Source organism: Balaenoptera acutorostrata, chromosome 2 (assembly GCF_949987535.1).
Source record: "Balaenoptera acutorostrata chromosome 2, mBalAcu1.1, whole genome shotgun sequence".
Classification (NCBI taxonomy): Eukaryota; Metazoa; Chordata; class Mammalia; order Artiodactyla; family Balaenopteridae; genus Balaenoptera; species Balaenoptera acutorostrata.
In genome coordinates this window covers 157493771-157514765 of record NC_080065.1, presented here as the reverse complement: position 1 = coordinate 157514765, position 20995 = coordinate 157493771, and the positions used below count along the sequence as shown (strand labels likewise).

The following is a 20995-nucleotide window of genomic DNA, read 5'->3' as shown; positions in this document are numbered from 1 at the left end:
AAATGATTTTTATTTGGTGGAAACATTCTGTCTTCTGGATGATCTGTAATTTATTTAACCAGTCTATTGTTGGGCATTTTTTCCTTTGCTATTATGACAGTCATGTGATGAACATCTTCTTAGCTATATTTTTGGACATATCTTTATTTTTTCCTGTAGTATAATTCCCTACATATGAAATTGCTGAATCAATGATGTGCACTTTTTTCAAGTCTTGAGTATGTATTGATAAGTTGCACACGAGAGGTTGTACCAGTTACGCTCCCATCAGCAGTATAGATGAGTGACAAGCGGATAAAATTTGAAAGTGAATCAGAGGAAAACTGCTGCTTTAGGGAGTTTAATGTCTAGCAAAGGAAGTGACAGGTAGTATAATTCAGGGAAGAAAGTAGGGATTTTGGAGTCAGAGTTGCAAGTCTGCTACTTTTGACCTCTGGCAAGTGGTTTGATGTCTCTGATCCTTAGTTTCTTCCTCTTTAAAACTAAGATACCTGTCTGTCCAGAGGTGGTGTGACAGTTAATGAGATCACGATAGCTGTACAGTGTCTGGCACATAGTAGGCACTCTGAAAATACAAATTTGCATCTCCTTCCCAAATTATCCTTTTTTGTAAATTTCATTTACATTTAACATTTTTTATTGAAAATGATATTAAATTTATAGTTTATTGGTCTCCCCTAGTCCTGAAAAATGTTCCTAATTGGACCAGAGATGCTAACTGCCTAAAGGCTCAGATGTACTTAATTTAACTGTTGTTTAATTCTCTGCTGTCTCAGGACTTGTGGATCTTGGATAAACCCCATTGGGATTGGGTTCAAGCTGATCTGACCTGGAGCTTGCTAGGGGAATCTGTTCCTTATTGGCAACTGAACCTCAGACAGGTCCTAGTACAATTGAGGACCCATGTGGCTATGCCGGAAATAGATTATTTTGTTAACATCCTGTTCTCTGTCATGCTGCTTCGAACAGAGATTCTGCTTCCCCCTTCATACATCTAATCCTTCCTCTCCCCAGCTTCTGTGCTGAAAAAATGTGGTGACAGTTTTGAGTCATGAGTGGTAGTTGTGAAGTGGACAAGGATGATTTTTTTTCATTTGAAATTACGCAGGAATAAGCTGTTACCGTTTTGATGCTCACAGCTGTTTCTGAAGGTCACTAGGTAAAATATTTTTCTAGCACTCAGCATTTTAACGCATTTTAAACCACAGGTATTTGAGATAGACTCAATTAATTCTTGGGAAAAGAATTTGTTTTTATTTAAATTGTCAAGTTACTATTTGTAACTTATAACAACTTATGTAACTAGTTATATAATTAAACAAAAATAAAGCATCACTTAAAATTATACAATGTAGTATTAAAATATTATTATAAGTACTAGATGTTCATTGGAGAAAAATTAGAAAATATGGATGAATAGAAATTATAAAAGAAAAATTAGAGGGCTTCCCTGGTGGTGCAGTGGTTGAGAATCTGCCTGCCAATGCAGGGGACGCGGGTTCGAGCCCTGGTCTGGGAGGATCCCACACGCCGCGGAGTGACTAGGCCTGTGAGCCACAATTGCTGAGCCTGCGCGTCTGGAGCCTGTGCTCCGCAACAAGAGAGGCTGCGATAGTGAGAGGCCCGCTCACTGCGATGAAGAGTGGCCCCTGCTTGCCACAACTAGAGAAAGCCCTCGCACAGAAACAAAGACCCAACACAGCCATAAATAAATAAATAAATAAATAAATAAGTAAGAAAGAAAAGAAAAGAAAAATTACCCTTCATCCCTCTACCAAAGAAAACTGAAGATCCATTTTAGTTTTGGGTTCTGGTATCTTATTTTAGATAATCATATAAGATGAGATATTTGGACATTGAAAGTTTTGGGTTTTTTGTTTTGTTTTTAGTAGTAGGATCTAAGGAAAGTTTTGGCTCTGGCTTTGAATCCTGATTCCACTACAATTTGGTTGGGTTTGCATCTCTAAAACTTGGCAGAAAGTAAATTTCAGTTTTCCTCATTCTTATCCTTTTTTCTTTTCTCATTCCACTGCCTCCTTCTCCCCATTCCCTTTTCTTCCTTTAACATATATCCCAGCCTGAAAATACCCTGTGGTGCCTTATCCATAAATATGTAGTTCTACAGTACAGTTGCTAAGAATTAAAGCATTAACGTTCTTGGTTACATGTCACATGGTTACTGTCAAATTCTGTTATAATAAAATACCATTATAAGGAGATGAAAGCCTTTCACACATTGAGGCATGGACCAGTGTTCAGTTCTTTAAAACACTTTGGAAAATAGCTTTAAACTATGAATTAACAAAAGTTAATCAGGTTGTAGAATTTATAATTCTACAACCTGATTATTATGGTTCTTAGTTTTAAAAACAATACAATTATTTGGTGAGAGTTTGCTATTTCTTGTAGGCTGCCATCAAACATTATAAGAGCAGAAACCGACATTGTGACTCTTAGAAGACACTTTTAAAAGCTTTGTGGCCCTGTTTTCATTACAACTACTGCAGCTTCTTGAAAAGCAACAGTCTGAGAATTCAGACACAATAGGATAGTTCCTAATTTGGATTAACTTTAATTCTTGCTTTATTTGCTTTGAGATGAGGGCAGCCTCCAGCAGAAACTGAATGGATACTCTGTAGCTTTCACATCTAGGTTTAGAGGGCTGGAGTTTCATAATCTCCTTGAGCCCACCTACTGTATCATTCTTCAGGACCAAATCCCCACTCCTGGATAGAGATTCCCAGTGGAGAGCGTGTTATCACCAAGTGATTACTATGAAATAGATCTTTTCTCTCATTCCTTCTGTATTTGGTAGCTCCCATTTCATTATCATGGCACTCTTTGTATTATGGTGGGAGTTTTATTGGAAAAAAATTGACTTTAGACATGTACTTCCAAAGGTAAGTGTTGGCCCTTGTTTCTACTCTTTGTAGCCCAGCTGAAAGAAATTTGCATTAGTTGTAAAATAAAAATGAGGGGCTGTCTTTAGGCTCTCTAATAGACTTATCTTTCTAACTTCTCTTTAATGTTATGCTTCACTCCAGCTGCCAAAGGTCATTCCTCTGCTTAAAAGTTTAATAGTTGTCTCATCATTGTCTCTAGCAATGGTTTGAATGTTAAAGTTTTTCATGTCTCATTTGAAGGACTTAAACCATTCTAAACACGCTGATTTCACAATATTTATAAAAACATATACAGTTTTTGTATACTGTTTACTTCCTTTCTTTATCATTGGGTTACTATTGAGCCAACTTCTTTTTTCTCTATTCTTGAATGTGGCAAATGTTCCCCACATGTTCTAGAGAACAGCATCTTTCTTTGATGCTTGCTTGAATTGGCTTGGCTTTGGCTTGATATTATGCTTTATCTCCTACCTCTTAGTCTAAGAACCTTACCCCCACACTTGCCAGTGTGTTGCATGACCTGCTTCTGTTTCTCTGACACATATTGTTGAAGCAGTAGGTATACTGAATTGCAGGGAAAAAAAAAAATCTCATACACGTTGATAAAAAATTGGACCACACACCTGGGAAGGACTGGCTGTTTACTGGTGAGCTATAGCACGCAGCCTAAGAGCTGTTTTCCTGCAGGATGAAGTCTCAAGTTCGATAGAATGGTATAGGGGAGTCCTCTGTGATTTGGCCCCTCTTTATCAGGCTTTCCTCATCTCACACTTAAATACTTTAGTCATGCTAAATTAATTGCAGATACTTGAATAGGACTGCCATTTCTTAGCTATTTGGCTTTGCTTAATGCTGTTTATTTTGCCGGAAATGTGTCTCTCTCTCTTTTTCCCTTGGCTGCCTCCTACTCATCCTTTATGGCTTAGTTCAGGCATTTTCCTCCTTTGGGTGTGTTAAGACTGTGTGTGTGTGTGTGTGTGTGTGTGTGTGTGTATTTACATGGCACATTCTCAAAATTCCCTCCTGTAAGCTGCTGGAGGAGAGAGAGAATGTCTTCATTGCGTTTCTGTCTGCAGATATAAGGTCAGGTAAGTTTTTTGTTGAATGGAATAGTATTTAAGCCCCTCAACTTGTTTATCTCAATCGTGATGATAGAAGAAGCTGGTAATGGTTCTGTGGAAAGAAAAAAATTGGGATTTATAGGGCATATTTCTAAATCAGAGTGACATTAGAGAGACGATTAACATAAAATACCTCTTTGAGTAGCTTTTAAAAGAATTGCCTCTTTGAGAAGGAATCAGGGCAAGATATTCAAAACAATTCCATCTAGACACAGACCAAAGTTAGCTTTTGTGAGTTCTTCTTAAAGCTAGCCAATCAGAGGCAAGGTGCTTGCAGCCACTTTTCCCTTTTGATTTGTGGTTCCTATGGCAATAGGAAGAGAGCCTAGGACATTTCCCTCCTACCTCTTTTAATAACTTTTTGCTTTTGAAAAATGCCAAAAGCTATTATTCTTTTTGTCTTATAGTGTTTCTCAGCATGGTGGCCCTGATTTTGGTTTTTGATTATACAGTGGGTATGACAAAATTAATAAACACTATCAGTTTCCTTGATTAATGTTATTTTCTTTGGCTATAGAACATACAAATATAATCAGTCTAATTGGGTATTTGCTGTTAATGTTAGAATCCCATGTGAATCATTTCCTGTTCTCTGTGAACAACCCTAAATTAGAATATTGGTCATTACAAGTAGCTAAATGTGAAATTAAAACAAACATTTCTTAGGGGTTTTCTACCCCTGAAAGGCCTCTCTTAAGCATCCCCATTGTGATCCCTCTGGGTTTCTCTTGAGCTCCAGGCTGAAGTCTCAAGAGGAAAGAGGCTTAGTTTGTATTGTTGTTAGCTTAATACGTAGGTCAATAAGTGTTTGTTAAAATTGGTAAATACCCATGGTATCAGGGTAAATTCTTCAGACATATTTTAACAATGAGATAGTGTTCCAGAAGTTTAAAGATAGACCACTGTTAGCTTAAAAAAAAAAAAAAAAGAAAGAGAGATAATAGTCTGCACTGTGATTATAGCTTATATGAAGAAATCTTTACATTATTCAGTTAAAGAGTGATGGATAATAGTTATTCCACAATAGTCAACATGGATTTTCAACCAGGTCCCAAAGTTTAAAATTAGCAGCTTTAAGAATCAATTACTGCTTGTGGTCAGAGCTGTATTTTAATGCTCTTAGGTTGATAAATATGGAACTTTTATGTTTAGCCATTATTTTCAAATTAGATCAATGTCCTCTTGGACCATTAGACCTAAGAGGAGCCTTATTTAGATGAGCAGGTATAGACTTTATTAAAAGATGGATGAATTTCCTAGAGTGGCATTTTCTATTGAGTAAAGACTATTTTTCAGCACTGTGCTTGGTTGTTTAGCTTCAGGGTAATTGAGTGTGAAAGTAGGGCAGTTCTAATACTTGTTATGAACACTGGCATCACTCTCTTTACCCCGAAGTATCTTCCATGGATGTTATAAAGATAAGTTCTTGGAAACTGGACCCTCGAAGGGTCCTTTAAAAATCTTTTTCTGGCTATACAGGTTCAATATTAAGTTTTAAAAAATACTTGTAATAAACGTTTAATATTTTGAAATTAAGTTCTTAGAAGTTTTTCTTTATGTTGTTTTCCATATTCTTATAAGTATTAATTTGATCATTAGATGATTAGGAAGCCTTGGGAAGATCATTACTTTTCTTCTTTGGGCTTTAGTTTCTTCACTTCTGAAATCAGGGGTGGAAGTTTGAACTAATTGGTCTTCCAGTTTTCACAGTCTATGATTCTTTGATTTATTGAATATGAAAATTGGTCCTTTTTTTTTTTTTTTTTTTTTAAGTTCTGGATCTCAAGTTATTAGCAGAATCTAATCAGGGTACAGTACGTTATGCCTTCATGGTTTTTACCCTTTGAGGCAAATACATGTTAAACCTTGCAGAGGGAATCTGTTTTTAGTGAATAAATGAAAATTGATTTGCACATGAGCTTTGGTGTTAATTTGGTATTAGTTGCTGAATACAAGTATAATCCTTAAACTCTATTCTCAGATCTGAGTGATTCTGTGATTTGGATAACTACAAAGATTCCAAAAAAGAAACTTAACTTGAGCTATGAGGATGTTGGAAGTTTATTTAAATTAAATAATGTGTGTAATCTGTGTATACATACGTAATGTGTTTGGGCCTTTTCTCTGCCCTAAACATTTTGCTAGGTATCTCTGGATAGAGAGAGTTTGTTGTAGTAAAAAGAAAACATGTTTGCTTAAAGTCAGACAGGATTAACTTCTAGTCCTAATTCTGCCATCAATTAGCCCTTGTTTTCTTGTACCTTGGACAAGTTGCTGTTTCAACAAATCAAGCTCTCCTTTCCTGATCTTTGGTTTCCTCATCTGTAAAATGGAATAATACTTGTCTTACAAGGGTTTTTGTGAGGGTTTACTATGTCAGCTGTCTAGCATATAACAAGAGCTTGATAAATGGCAGCTATTTTCATTATATTATACAAACATTTATTCAGCATCTTTTATGGCACTCTATGAAAGTGTTGGAGTGGCAGAATATGTGTGACTGGAGTATTAGTGATATACTTTACTATATTGGCTATGGGAAGCTTTGAAATGAAAGCACACTATTGGAAATGTATGGCATGTTCATTGTTACCAAAAACCTGCTCAGTTTTTTTATTCCATTTGAGTCTTCTGGTTTTGTATTCTTTAAATACCTTTTCTAAATAATCTCAATACTCTAGTTACATTATAGGTGAGATATAACTAGAAAGTACAGATGCTGGATAGGAAGGAATCAGGTCTATCTGATTTCAAGCATAGTGGACTTTGTTTATATTATAGTTGGGGTAACCATAGAATTTATCTACCAAACCAGAATACTTTGAGAGTGAAAGTTATGCTGGGACCAGTGTAAACCTGGACTGTCCCAGGAAAGTGAGTATATTTAACCATCCTAATTATAGCTAGAATAAACAAGTTTATGAGGTTGGGTCTGAGGCTTCTGCAGTATTTTGGTTGAACCCAAACACCCACCTTCAGGTTTGGTTTTTTTTTTTTTTGGCATGATTATTGATTTTGCCAGAGTAAGTTAATTGACCTTAGGTCTGAAAAAGTACTTATTGAATACCATAAATAATCTAATGGTTTAAAAATACTAGCCATAATGCATATGTTTATATTTTACTTTTTTTCTTAATTCCCTTAAAACCAGCAAGCTCTTGAAAGAGGAATGGGAATGGGTAAATGAAAGAAGCTTTTAATTCTTACTTGTGTCAAATGAACTTTGTAAGCAAAGTCCAAAATGAAAATCATGATTATTCTAAAGTGTTTTCCTTTGGGAAGGCAGAGATGTGGATGACACTCAAAATCAGATGCGTTTTTATCAGCTCTTTTATTTCCTGTATCTATCAGTCAATCTATCGCTTATCTTTCTTGTTCTCTTTGCCTTATGTCTCTAGGTCTCCTGTAATTTTATTTAGGGATGTGCAAAAGTGTACGCAGATGATAAAATTTCAGGTGATCAATGATAATAGAGGCATCATAGTCTTGTGGAATGAATGTGGGCTTTAATAGCAGCCATCAAGGTTTGAAATTCTGACTCTCCCCTCTTTTGCTGTTTGTCCTTGTGCAAATGACTAACCTCTGAGCCTCAGTTTCCTGACACTGTGGTGTGGGAATTAGAGAACACATTTAAAGTGCCTGGCACATGGTAGGTGATGTAATGATAGCAATTATAATTACATGACATAGACCAAAAACCATTACTTTTATGAAGTTAGAGTGACAATCTCACCATAATCTTGTTTTGCACTCAAACTTTACAGTTCCCTTTAGTGGTTTTCATTTAAACATTCTTTCTCTCCCTCTTGATTCTGTTCACTGTATCCTGAGGAGTTAGTGGTTGGCAGCAGAAACCTCCTTTCCGTAGGACAGAAAGTGGGCCCTCTCCCAAGGTTTCATTTAAGTTTTGTTGGACTACCACCCCTGACCTCCAAGCTGCCAAGGGTGCACCCCCTGCCCAACTAACATTCAAGTTGCCTGTGTGAAGGAGTGATTTGTTGCGGCCTCTAACTGCTTCTTCTCTTCCTTCCTTTTTGTCATCCTGCAGTGTTCTGTGCCAAGGTCTTTGTGGCTAGGCTGCGCCAACCTGGTAGAGAGCATGTGCGCACTGAGTTGCCTGCAGAGCATGCCCAGTGTCAGATGTCTCCAGGTGCCTCTCTTCTTTCTTGTTGTAAATGTGTTTTTTACGTATACCATGAACATTTGTTGAAACTTGCAGTAGTGTGTTTAATCCAATGTTAAGTCTGCTAAATGTTCTGTGTAACCCTCTGCTTTCCTCCAGCCTGGGTGCCCCACATGGAGGAGTTCATGCCAGGAGGGGCCCTTCTGAGCAAATGGGTCTTTGGCTGGGCCCTGTTCTGCTCCTCTTTTTCTGCTCCTGCTTTTTATCCCCCCAACCCCCACCTTGAAGCTGTGATTCTCATGTTTAATAGCTGTGCATGTACCCAAACAACCTTGACATTTTCCATTTGGCTACTTTCAACAGTTCTTTGTTGAGTTGGGAGGATTTCATAATTCAAGTGGTGATTTTTCTATTTTGAAACTCATCTTTTTGGCTTGCTTTCTCTCCCTCCTTCCATAAAGGAGTGGAGAAAGAATCACTAATGGTACAAAGCCTCAAATTGAAGCTTATAAAGATCACGGCTTTATGCTGGCAATAACTATCAGTTTGGGCCACCTCCCACACCTGTCCTTAGGGTACACCCAGTTTTCCAGGCCGAGGCTGGCAGAGAATTCCACAGATAAAAGTAAAACTCTTTTGGGGTGTGGGAGGGGTTGCTCCAGAAAAAAGCTATTAGCAGGAGTGCAGCTGGACTGACCTCACTGTTGGGATGGATTGTAAGAGAGCCAAGGCAGAAAACATTGTGACTTTATTGGGGAAGCTCTGTTTAGAGAAAGCATGTATTTAATTTAGTATGGTTTCAGTAGCAGTATTCAGTTTTCATCACTGTATATTCCAGACAGTTTGATATATCTTTAAAAAGCAATATTGAATTCCTGGCATCCTGTTGAGACTACCCTGTTTTAGGAAAACACTGTAGAATCAGGAAATGAATTAGAGGGATATTATTGATGGTATGGGTGACTTTACTGTTCTCAAGGTTATCTTTCTATTCATGTTTACAGTCTTTAAATGGAGCTGGGGGGGCCAGGAAGGAGAAAAATTTCCTTCATATTGGGATCATGCTTTTTATTTACTTATGAGCAAACATTCTGAGCAGCATTGGTGTGGTTATTGATTCAGATTGCTTTCTTTAGAAAACTGTGCTGGAACCTCACTAACACAGTTAACTAGAGAGTGAATTTAATGTAAGATCCAGCTGTCTTAGGGTCAGTATAAAAAGTTGGGTTACAACTCTTAGGGTCCAGGGATTGGGTGTTTCAGCGATGCTGCAGGGTTATGTATGTTTATCCTTGGAAAAGCGACTTCCCTGCATGTGATGTACCTTTAACAAAAATGTTCTTGAAATAGCAGACATTATTGCATGTGCTCTCCTTGGTGCTAAATAATGGATATTTGCATTATAGTAATAGTGTACATCTTTGTCTCTATTTCTCTGAAGATGCTTACTTGAATGTTACAGTTTGCTTTTTAGTGGACTGCTCTAGTTTTTTTTTCCAGAAATTTAGCAGGCGAAGAATTGTAGCTGTTAATGAGGTCTGGATGTGCAGATTATTTTTATTGCATTCAGTTAAAAGTAATTGACCGATGGAAGGCATTATTCAATATATTTTAGTAACAGTATTGTGAATTCTCTGGAGGTGGGGTGAGTGGGAGGAAATATGGGTTCCTACCTTGTTGAAAATGGAAACCCAAATGTGTTAAAAGTTCTTTGACTCATCCCTCCCAGTGAAAATCATTTAAGAGAAAAAATGTAAACTTTGCCTTGATTGGACCTTGAAATAAGGTGAAATATTGAATGATATTCACTGAAATGTGAATGGAACAAATATTGTCTTCAGAGGTGTATTAGGGAGTTTTATTTACTTAGGTTTTTATTTTCTTTAGTTTATGATAGAGTATGCAGCACAGTAAAGTGAAATATGTACTCAGCTGATTGGAATTAGCAAATCATTACTCTGTTTTGTTCCATTTGTGAATGGAAAGTAAACATATGTATATGAACCCGGAAGACTTCCTTTCTCTCTCCCCCTTGGTTTTACATATTATTTTAACACTAGTGTTTCTCCTTTCTACCTCCAGTATCCAAACAAGTGCTAAAACTTAGTGATTAAAATTTAATTTGGGTATGAGCTTTTTCAAAGAATGCCTTTTGTTTATTTGCTACATCTTAGGTTTATCACAAAGATGACTTTTGCTTCACATTGCATGCCTCTCAGCAAGCCCATATTAAGAAGAGAAGGAACAGGCTACCCAAAGGGCCTGGTTGACTTTGCTGGGGCTCTGGAGTTGCATGAAAGGGCCTCCCTTAAAATTACCACATTGGACCCATGAACAGTTGCATCTTTAGCCAGTTAGCCTATCTGTTGATATATGGCTGAATTAGTGTACCTTCTGAAAAGCAGGAGTAAAGATAGTACTGTAGTTCCCTTTAGGCATAGTTTCTGCCACCTGTGAGAGGGGAAAAGGAATAGTAAAGACTTAAAAAATTAAAATCACTCATTCACCTCAATAAAACTGTTAAAAAAAATCACCACCAATTGTACTTGGGGCTTCACATATATTAGCTTTGTGACAACCCTATGAGATAGGTATTATTATTCCCATTTTTTCAGATGTAGAAACTGGGTCTCAGAGGTGATATGTGTAATTGGACCCAAGTTAATCTTTACATATCTGTGAAGTGGTGGAGCTAGCATTTGAACCCAAGATTTGCATGATTCCAAAATTGGTTTTCTTTCCTCTACACTGGAATGCTTCTATTTCTAGAGTTTTCCATTTTAGTTTTGTTTGTGAAAACTTTACTATTGCGATATCCAGTGTGTGGCTTGTTTAGTCATTATCTGAAAATAAAAAAAGAAAACCTGCCAAATATCTATAGTGGGGGAAATTGCATTCCCTTTGCCAAGCTGAGCCCTCCTGAATCCTAAAGCTAGCGAGTTTCCTGAGTGGCTTTTCTGAAAATTCAATTCCATGAATATTTACTGAATAGTTGGTATGTGCCAGGGCCTGTACTGGTGCTGGGTATATAAAAAGATGAGCAATACAGACTTGTTCCCTGTTCTCAAGGAACCCATTGTAGTAAGCAGACCTGTGAACAAAAATCTAGACTGAACCACAAATGAAGTCCCTGTATGTGTGTGTGTGTGTGAGAGATGAAATTCTGAAGTTAGCCACATACACACACACACACACACACACACACATACATGGAAATATACACACACATACATACATACTATTTAAAAATGTGAAACACTTTGGGCTTCCCTGGTGGCACAGTGGTTAAGAATCCGCCTACCAATGCAGGGGACACGGGTTTGAGCCCTAGTCCGGGAAGATCCCACAAGCCGCGGAGCAACTAAGCCCATGCACCACAACTACTGAGCCTGCACTCTGGAGCTCGTGAGCTACAACTACCAAAGCCTGCACGCCTAGAGCCCCTGCTCCACACCAAGAGAAGCCACCGCAATGAAGAGTAGCCCCCGCTCGCCGCAACTAGAGAAAACCCGTGTACAGCAATGAAGACCCAGTGCAGCCAAAATAAAAAAAAAAGTGAAACACTTTGAACTAGGACTAACCCTCAACATTTTTTAGAACAGTTGAAATAGAATATCTTGTTGTCTCTGAACTAAGCTGAACTGAATCAATATTTTAGTTGGTTCAGATAACCAGATTCAACCAGTTGATTGTTACATCATATAATCAAGAGTTCAGACCATGTATGTATGTATCATATATATGATAATATAATTATCATATAGGTATCATATATATATGACTATATATGTATTATTTATATATATGTATCATTTATTTTCCACCTTCTTTTTAAGTGTTGGGCCCTAGGTACTAGGTTATCTCATTTAATCCTTTATGGAGAAGTTATCTATCTTGGCTTCTTTGTATATGAAGTTATGGAATTGAATTGACTTGCCTAAGGTTACACATTTATTTAAGTAGCAGAACTAAGTTATGAACCTAAGTCTGGATGGATAACTGCAAAGCCAGTGTTCTGGTCACCATGCTATAGTGACCTTAACCTGGCAACTGCCATTTTTGGGTAGAAACAATTACCCTTTATTTATTTATTTACTTTTAAAATACATTTATCTATCTGTCTGTCTGTCTATCTATTTATGGCTGTGTTGGGTCTTCGTTGCTGCTCGCGGGCTTTCTCTAGTTGCGACGAGTGGGAGCTACTCTTCATTGTGGTGTGCGGGCTTCTCATTGCGGTGGCTTCTCTTGTTGTGGAGCATGGACCCTAGAGTACGTGGGCTTCAGTAGTTGTGGCACACAGGCTCAGTAGTTGTGGCTCGCAGGGTCTAGAGCACAGGCCCAGTAGTTGTGGCGCACGAGCTTAGTTGCTCCGCGGCATGTGGGATCTTCCCGGACCAGGGCTCGAACCTGTGTCCCCTGTATTGGCAGGCGGATTCTTAACCACTGCGCCACCAGGGAAGTTCCTCCTCTTTATTTTTAACATTAAAAAGTTGAAAGCTAATGCACCTGGAATGTAGAGGTTCCATGTAGTGAACTGACAAGTTTTCTTGGGAATGCCATTTGCAAGCTCTCAGTTGGGAAGAGTGTTAGTGATAAGCTTTTTTAAAGAGTTGGACTGATTGCTTGAAATGACAGCAGAGGTCATGTGAATCAAGTTTTAGTGCCTCTCGTCTAGCTCCATTGTGGATAGTGTTGGGCAGTTATTAATAGAACTTCTTGACATTTGCCTTTCTTGTTTCTTTTCTTTTCAATATATATAGTGAGACACACTGGTTTGAGAACACTACAGTTGGAACTTAACAACTACCAACGTAAGAGAATATTTTTTAGAGAAGGGAGATAGCTTGGTAGAAAGAATCCTGATTCTGGAGAAGACAAACTTCAATTCTAGTCTTCTGCCTGATGCTTAATAGCTTTGTGACACTAGGCAAGTTACTTAATTTTCCTGACCCACGGTTTCCTCATCCTTTACATGGAGATAGTTATATCTGTCTGTCTGAGATAGAGGGGAGATAACAGCTTCACCTTACCAGTTGCTTGCTGTTGAGGGATGAAAATCCATTTCTTTCATTGCTTGCCCCTGGTTCCCTATTCAAGAAGAGGGAATTCCAGTCTTAGAGTCCAGGGCAAGATAAGAATAAGATAAAAGACTGGGCATATGATATGATATGGCCCCTGCTGTCAGGTGTTCTTGTTTTGTTCAGGGCTGTCTCCTAAGGTCACACATGGCTGTTCCAACTCAATGTCTCTGTCTTTTTTTTAATGAGCGTTGGGGATTTATTATTTCTTGTTCATTATTCTGTTGCACTCTAGGGCCAATAATGTGAAGGTGTGGAGTAACCTTTCAGTGGTAGAGTGTAGTATTTTATGATCGTTAAGAAACACATTTTTTTTCCCTGTATAAGAAAATTTACAAATATAGTTTTTTAAGGAAAAAAAAAAAGAATCCATTGGTAACCTCACCACCCAGAGAGAACAGTTGTTGCTGTTTTAAGGTCTGTCTTCCTTCTGCCTATTGGGCAGGGAGGAATTCATCAAATTGTGCAGGTTCTCTTTGTTATTGTGGTGATGAAAATGGTTATAAGAATGGTGTTTTAATGTCCCATGGAACCGCAGAGTGTGACTTTGGAGTCACTAGAAGGATAATGCCTCTCTCACTTACTCACCTGGAATAGCTCTGGATTTATCTGTATTATATAGCAAATCTCTTAGTAAGATTTTATGTGAAAAATTCTATGGAAATTTCTAAACACACAAAAAAGTAAAGCGATCCATTCAACTCAGCCTTGAACAGTTTTCAAAATTATGCTATTCTTAGTCCAACTTTCTCTTTCTTGAACTTTGTTTTTTTCTGGGGCATTTTAAAACAAATCTAAGATAGCTTTAAAAAAAAGGAGTTTGACAAATCACTGTTTTATGTCAGTGAAAAAAAAATATAAAAAAGTTTCAAAGAATAAAAAAATAGTACAAATGGTGCCGAAGATTATAAAAGACACGTAAAGTTTCCTTTGAACCCAGGTCTCACTTCCCAAAGTATCACTTCTGAGTTTCCCATTATCCTTTAGACAGAAACTTAAAAAAATAGAAATAGAACCATATTATACATATTATTTTTCAATTAATAACTTTTTCAATTAGTAAGATACATTGCCCATCTTTCCATATCAGCATGTAAAATCATATAAACCCTGTTCTTTTTTATGGATGCAATAATATTTCATCATATTGGCTTTATCATTTAAAAATATGTGTATATCCCATTCCCTATTAATGGAACTTTAGGCTTCAGTTTTTTTTCTGTTATGGCACTTTGCTAATTTCAGTGAACATATACCTTTAGGCTTGCATGATTATGTCTGTAGAATAAATTCCTAGAAGCACAGTTGCTTGGTCAAGGAGTATCAGTGTTTTATTATTAAATTGTCTGTATACAGAAAAGTAATAATCTCTCCTTTCCATCCCCCCCGCAACAAATGTTAACAGTTAATGTTGTCTACCGTTGCATGTTTTGGTTTTTTGTTCATAGGATGATGATGTAGCCAACAATTACTGGGATTTTCCCTCTTTATTTACTTACTGTCATATTGCAGACATGTCCCCAGGTTTTGTAAAGTCTGACTCTTTCACCAGTGGAAATTTCACCAACTTTTATCATCCATAGATTTGGGGGCAGTGAGGGCGAGGAGTACATTTTTTTTTTCTTCTTTGAATTATAATATATGTGTAGAAAGTACAGAAATCTTAACTATATAGCTCAGTGATTTGTTACAAAACGGGCAGTGATTTATTTTGATAGGTGAGGCTAAATCATTTTCATGGAGGGTGAACCAGTTTATAATCTAGTTTATTTCTATAAGCTCTGGATATCATTTAAAAATGTTTAAGGTTTACTTTAAAAATATTATTAAAAATAACCTATACTTGTTCCAATTTAAACTAATAATAAAAAGTGACAAATAGTAACATGATAAATTAAGACTTTCTACCATCATTTAAAAATCACTGCGTAATATTCCATTTAATATATATATTACTGATTTTAAGAAACCTTCCCTTCCTTGTCAAGACTGCTTCCAATTTTTGAGACATCCATGTTGAGAAGAACATCACTGTAGCTAAGTGTTTGTATACTTCTGTGATTATTTCTTTAGGTGAAAGAATGTGCACATTGAAACACTTAAGGTTGCTAAATTGTACTTTTGACAGGCTGGCTCAGATTATACTCCTAAAAGCAGCGGATGAGAGATTCCCTTTTTATATGCCTTAGCTGGCATTGGATAATTTAATTTTGTATTTTTTTGCCATTCTGATAAATGAAAATGTTAAAATACATATTTATTTATTGGCCATTTCTACTTCTTGTTTTATGAGTTACCTCCTCATACCTTTTCTCCATTTTTCTAAAATGACTTTTTAAAAAAAAATCTTAGTTGTAGGAATTCTTTATATATTAAATACAGTAACTCTGTCATTTATTGCAAGTGTTTTCTCTAGTTTTACATTTGCCTTTCAGTTTTGTTTATAATGCTTTGTGCTTTGAACAAGGTTTTGAAAGAAATTTTTACTCTTTATATAATCATACTTATTCTTTTTTCTTTTTTTAATGTATTTTTTATTGAAGTACAGTTGATTTATAATGTGTTAATTTCTGCTGTACAGCACAGTGACTCAGTTATACACATTTATACATTCTTTTTTATATTCTTTTACATTATGGTTTATCCCAAGATATTGAACATATAGTTCCCTGTGCTATACAGTAGGACCTTGTTGTTTATCCATTCTGTATGTAATAGTTTGCATCTACCAATCTCAAACTCTCAGTCCATCCCTCCCCCAACCCCCTCCCCCTTGATAACCACAAGTCTGTTCTCTATGTCTGTGAGTCTGTTTCTGTTTCATAGATAGATTCATTTGTGCCATATTTTAGGTTCCACATGTAAGTGATATCATATGGTATTTGTCTTTCTCTTTCTGACTTACTTCACTTAGTATGATCATCTCTATGTCCATCCATGTTGCTGCTAATGGCATTATTTCATTCTTCTTTATGGCTGAGTAGTATTCCATTGTATATATGTACCACATCTTCTTTATCCATTCATCTGTCGATGGACATTTAGGTTGTTTCCATGTCTTGGCTATTGTGAATAGTGCTGCTATGAACATAGGGGTGCATGTATCTGTTTGAATTATAGTTTTGTCCAGGTATATGCCCAGGAGTGGGATTGCTGGATCATATGGTAACTCTATTTTTAGTTTTCTGAGGAACCTCCTATACTGTTTTCCATAGTGACTGCACCAACTTACATTCCCACCAACAGTGCAAGAGGATTCCCTTTTCTCCACACCCTCTCCAGCATTTGTTATGTGTAGACTTTTTAATGATGGCCATTCTGACCGATGTGAGGTGGTACCTCATTGTAGTTTTGATTTGCATTTCTCTAATAATTAGCATTGTTGAGCATCTTTTCATGTGCCTGTTGGCCATCTGTAGTCATTCTTTTCCTTTACCATTCTTCTAGTGGTTTATGGCTTTATGTTTTATATTTAAATCTTTCGGTTTCTCTGTAATTTATTTTGGTATATGCTGTGAATCAGGGATCCACATTCTTTCTAAATGGCCACACTGTTTTCTGCATACTATTTACTGATCTCGCTTTCCCCCATTGGTTTGAGATCATATGCTCATGTTTCATTTCCTTGTATCTGATGATGCCCACTCACAGAAATCTCTTTCAAGCTTTTGTTCTTCTTTACTTCTCAAGTATCATCATCAGTTATTAACCTCTTTAGGCTTGTCATGGTCCGCGGTGTATCATGCTGTCTTTCATACATACAATGCTGGTTTCAAAGTGTCCTGTTAATGATGATAAGCTTTGAAAGTTCAAAGTGCCAAACAGAAAGATTCATTTTAGCATTTTTCTAAAGAAGTGATGTTTCCTGTTTTTACTGTGAATTGAAATTGTTGGGTTTTTTTTTTTTTTTTTTAGTGATTTCCATGTCATATTTTCTGAATATAGGGTGACTTGGTGATCTCAGAATTTGAAGCAACAAGTAAATTCATATTTTGGAGAAAGTTTTAATGATAGCACAATGCCTGGCACATAGTACTAGCCCTCAAGAAATAGCACTTTATTAATTTCATTGATCATATACATATTTTTAGGCACTCAAGAAATCACATATATTTTCCATGGAAGAGAGCCTCTGCTATGGGAAAATGAAAACTACGCCTTGTTTTACTAACACTTTTAATTTATGGTTTCCAAAACAGCGTGCGTGATGGATAAGGTAGTGTGCATGTTGAGTAAGGTTTAACAGTATACGTAATTTGAGGATAGGGCGGTGGGTAAATGGGATTCAGGCCACATTAAAAAATGCCTTTTTACTTTTTCAACAAAAATGACACAATATACCTCATACTACAGACTTTTATTTTATTGCTTGTAAGAATTCTGGTTTTATGTATTTCTGTTGATTTATTTTTATTGTTCTGTTTATGAAAGTAACACTTTTTCACTGCAAAAATTTTGGACAGTAGAGGAGTATAAAGAAGAAATTAATCATTCAGCCATAATCTCACTTCATTTTAGTGCCCATTCATTGTTTTTTCTTCTTGACATTTTATTTTTATGTATGTGTGTATTTGTGTATGTTTTGTTTAGTTTAGTTTATAAATAGGCTTATACTCTATGTATACTGAATTATAACCCCATTTTTACCAATATGATTCACAATAGTAAACTTAGGTCTACATTTTTAATAAATGACTATGTAGCGTTTAATTGTCTGGATGTACAATAATTTAATCATTCTCCTACTGATGGACATTAAGGTTATTAAATTTTAGTCTATACTTATTTCTTAGGTTGTATTATTCATTGGAGAAATTCTGAGTCAAAGGATATGAACTTTCTTAAGGCTTTTAAACATTGACCGAGGGCTTCCCTGGTGGCGCAGTGGTTAAGAATCTGCCTGCCAATGCTGGGGACAAGGGTTTGAGCCCTGGCCCGGGAAGATCCCACATGCCGCGGAGAAACTAAGCCCGTGTGCCACACTACTGACCCTGCGCTCTAGAGCTTGCGTGCCACAACTACGGAGCCCATGTGCCACAACTACTGAAGCCCGCGCGCCTAGAGCCCGTGCTCCACAACAAGAGAAGTCACCGCAGTGAGAAGCCTGTGCACCGCAACGAAGAGTAGCCCCTGCTTGCCGCAACCAGAGAAAGCCCGTGCGCGGCAACAAAGACCCAACACAGCCAAAAATTAAAAATTAAAAAATTAATTAATTAATTTTAAAAAAACCCCCAAAAACATTGACCTATCCTCCACCAAAATGGTTATTCTAATTTATATTATTCTCAGTATATGATAGTACAAATAAATGCCCAGTGTAGAAAACTGGAAAACATAGGAAAGCCCAAAGAATACATTAAAAAAAATCACACTTTGTTTACTCATTTGCTTATTCTTCAAGCAACAAATGTTTATGATGCTCCTACTGTGTACCAGGGATTATTGTAGGGGCTGGGAATACAAGAGTGCACAAAATAGACAAAAAGCCACTCTGTCTTAGAACCTAAATTTTAGTGGGAAGAGAAAGAAAATAAGTGAAACACATGGTATCTTAGGTAGTAAGAAGTGCTATGGAGAAAGTGGGGGCGGGGGGTAGGGCACCCCAAGGGTTGGGGCTTTTATTCTGCATGAGATGGAAAGTCATTAGAGAATTTTGACGAGAGGTGTAATTTATCTGACTAATGTGTTAATAGGACCTCTGGCTGCTGTATAGATAATAGAATGAAGAGAGGAAGCAGGGGGACCAACTCGTAAGGTTGACCAGTGTATTAGCGTTCTCCAGAGAGACAGAACCAGTAGTAGATAGATAAATGGATAGATGGATAATTTACAGAATTGGCTCACTTGATTGTGGGGACTGGCAAATTTGAAATTTGTGTGGCAGAGAAGCAGAAACGCAGGCAAGATTTATCTTTTACAGTCTTGAGGCAGCATCTTTGCTCTTAAGGCCTTCAACTTACTACATGAGGCCCCACCTGCATTTTGGAGGGTAATCTGCTTTACTCAAAGTCTACTGATTATAAATGTTAATCACATCTACAAAATACCTTCAGAGCAACATGTAGACTAATGCTTGACCACACAGCTGGCCAAGTTTGTTGTGGCCAAGCTGACACATCAAATTAACCATTACAACTGTGAATGAAAAGAGGCCAATCTTTGGAGTTAGGGATACAATTGGGAACAGAGGTAGTCCATGACCAAATGAAGAAAGAAAAGGTGAGTGTGACATTAGTAAAAATGATACCAGTCTTATCAAGCCAATATCATTTATATCACCAATATCTAATAACCATTTAGTCAGAGGTGATTTGGACTTTGGAGTCCATGGTATGGGAAGATAAAAATATGATATGTGTCTACTTGCAATAATGAAATGCTTCAGTAATGATTCTTCATAAAGAGTCATTCAGTACATAGTACTCATTTTGTGGAAGAACCATAAGTGTGTAGGGAACTCACAGTTAACACTTAACGCTAGACACATTACTAAGCCCTTTCCCATATATTGTCATTTTTAATCCTCTGAACAAATTTTATGAACTAGGTTTTGTTATGTCTGTTTTATACATGAGGAAACTGAGAAAGAAAGCTTGCGACTTGCCTAAGGGCACACACCTACTAAGTGGCAAAGCCAGGATTTAAACCTAGTCTCTCTGGTTCCAATACACCTTATTGCCTCTTAAAGTAGAAACTATTTTCATAGAGACGATTATCTGTATTTTAAGTTGTAAATAGGGTTTTCTAGGACAATTACGCAATAGGAATGCTATTTATGTTGTTATACCAGTAGTGTGCATGATCAGATATCTCTTCTTTAGAGGCCTTCTCTGGCCACCCAATCTAAAATAGCTTCCTGCTTTTCACTCCGTTCCTTTACCCTACTTTATTTTTTCTTCATAGCACTTAGCACTGCCTGAAATTACATTCCATGTTTGTTTTTTTCCTCCTGTCTGTTGTCTTTTTCCCCCATCAGAATCCCAAGTTCCATGAGAAAAGGGTCATGTCTTACTGTTCACTGAATGACAAATTCACCTGTTTCTAAAATAGTTCCTGGACAGACAGAATAAACTGGAGTGTGAAGGAATGGCTGTCTCTAAGCTTTGTTGGGATTATATGGGGTAGTGGTATTTGCTGTCATAGCCAGAACTACTTTGGACTTAGTTCTCTGAGTTCTTTGAATCCAGGTATTCAAGTGAGTTGAAGGGAGTTCCTTGAGTAAAAATTGATTTTTCTTTGAAAGATAGCTTATTGTATTGTTGTTTTGCTTAAAAAATCTTTTCTGATTATAAAAGTAGTGCATGCATATTGTAGAATGTTGGGATAAAAGTGGAAAGAAAAATGAGAAATAATCCTCAATTTAGGGAGTGCCATTCTTAGTATTTTGGCATATTGTCTTTGAGTTTTTAGTCTTTGCATATGCTTTACATAGTTGAGAATTATATATATATATGATTATATATATAACTTTATATGCTTTATTTTACTTTACATGCTTTGTACACTTATTCAGAATTATTGTGTTAATGTTTTCCTATCATTAAAAATTCTCATAATTTGAAATTACCATATTTCATGAACAGCCCATAATTTGACATTTTTCTGGGTGCTTAAACTCTTCACTTTTAGTTATTAAAAACGAATCTCCATCTTTTTGCATAAATCTTTGCTGTCATTTTTAATTACCTAGGATATATTCCTAGGAGATGTACTGTATATATCCTGTCAGATTGTTTTCCAGAGGGTTTGCATATCGTTGTACCCTCACTG

The 20995-nt window shown here is 36.7% G+C and overlaps 1 protein-coding gene across 8 annotated transcripts in view; it reads left to right on the top strand.

Moving 5' to 3' along the window:
* The window catches only part of FBXW11 (F-box and WD repeat domain containing 11), a 131412-nt gene that overhangs the window by 28625 nt on the left and 81792 nt on the right, over nucleotides 1–20995 (top strand). For 5 of the 8 annotated variants that reach the window (XM_057540283.1, XM_007171360.3, XM_028163769.2 and 2 more), the window contains one exon: nucleotides 8073–8174. The exons of the other annotated variants lie outside the window; for them this stretch is intronic. In XM_057540283.1, coding sequence (XP_057396266.1) covers nucleotides 8073–8174 — 102 coding nt within the window. The remainder of the gene's footprint in view (nucleotides 1–8072; nucleotides 8175–20995) is intronic. 8 annotated transcript variants of the gene reach the window in all.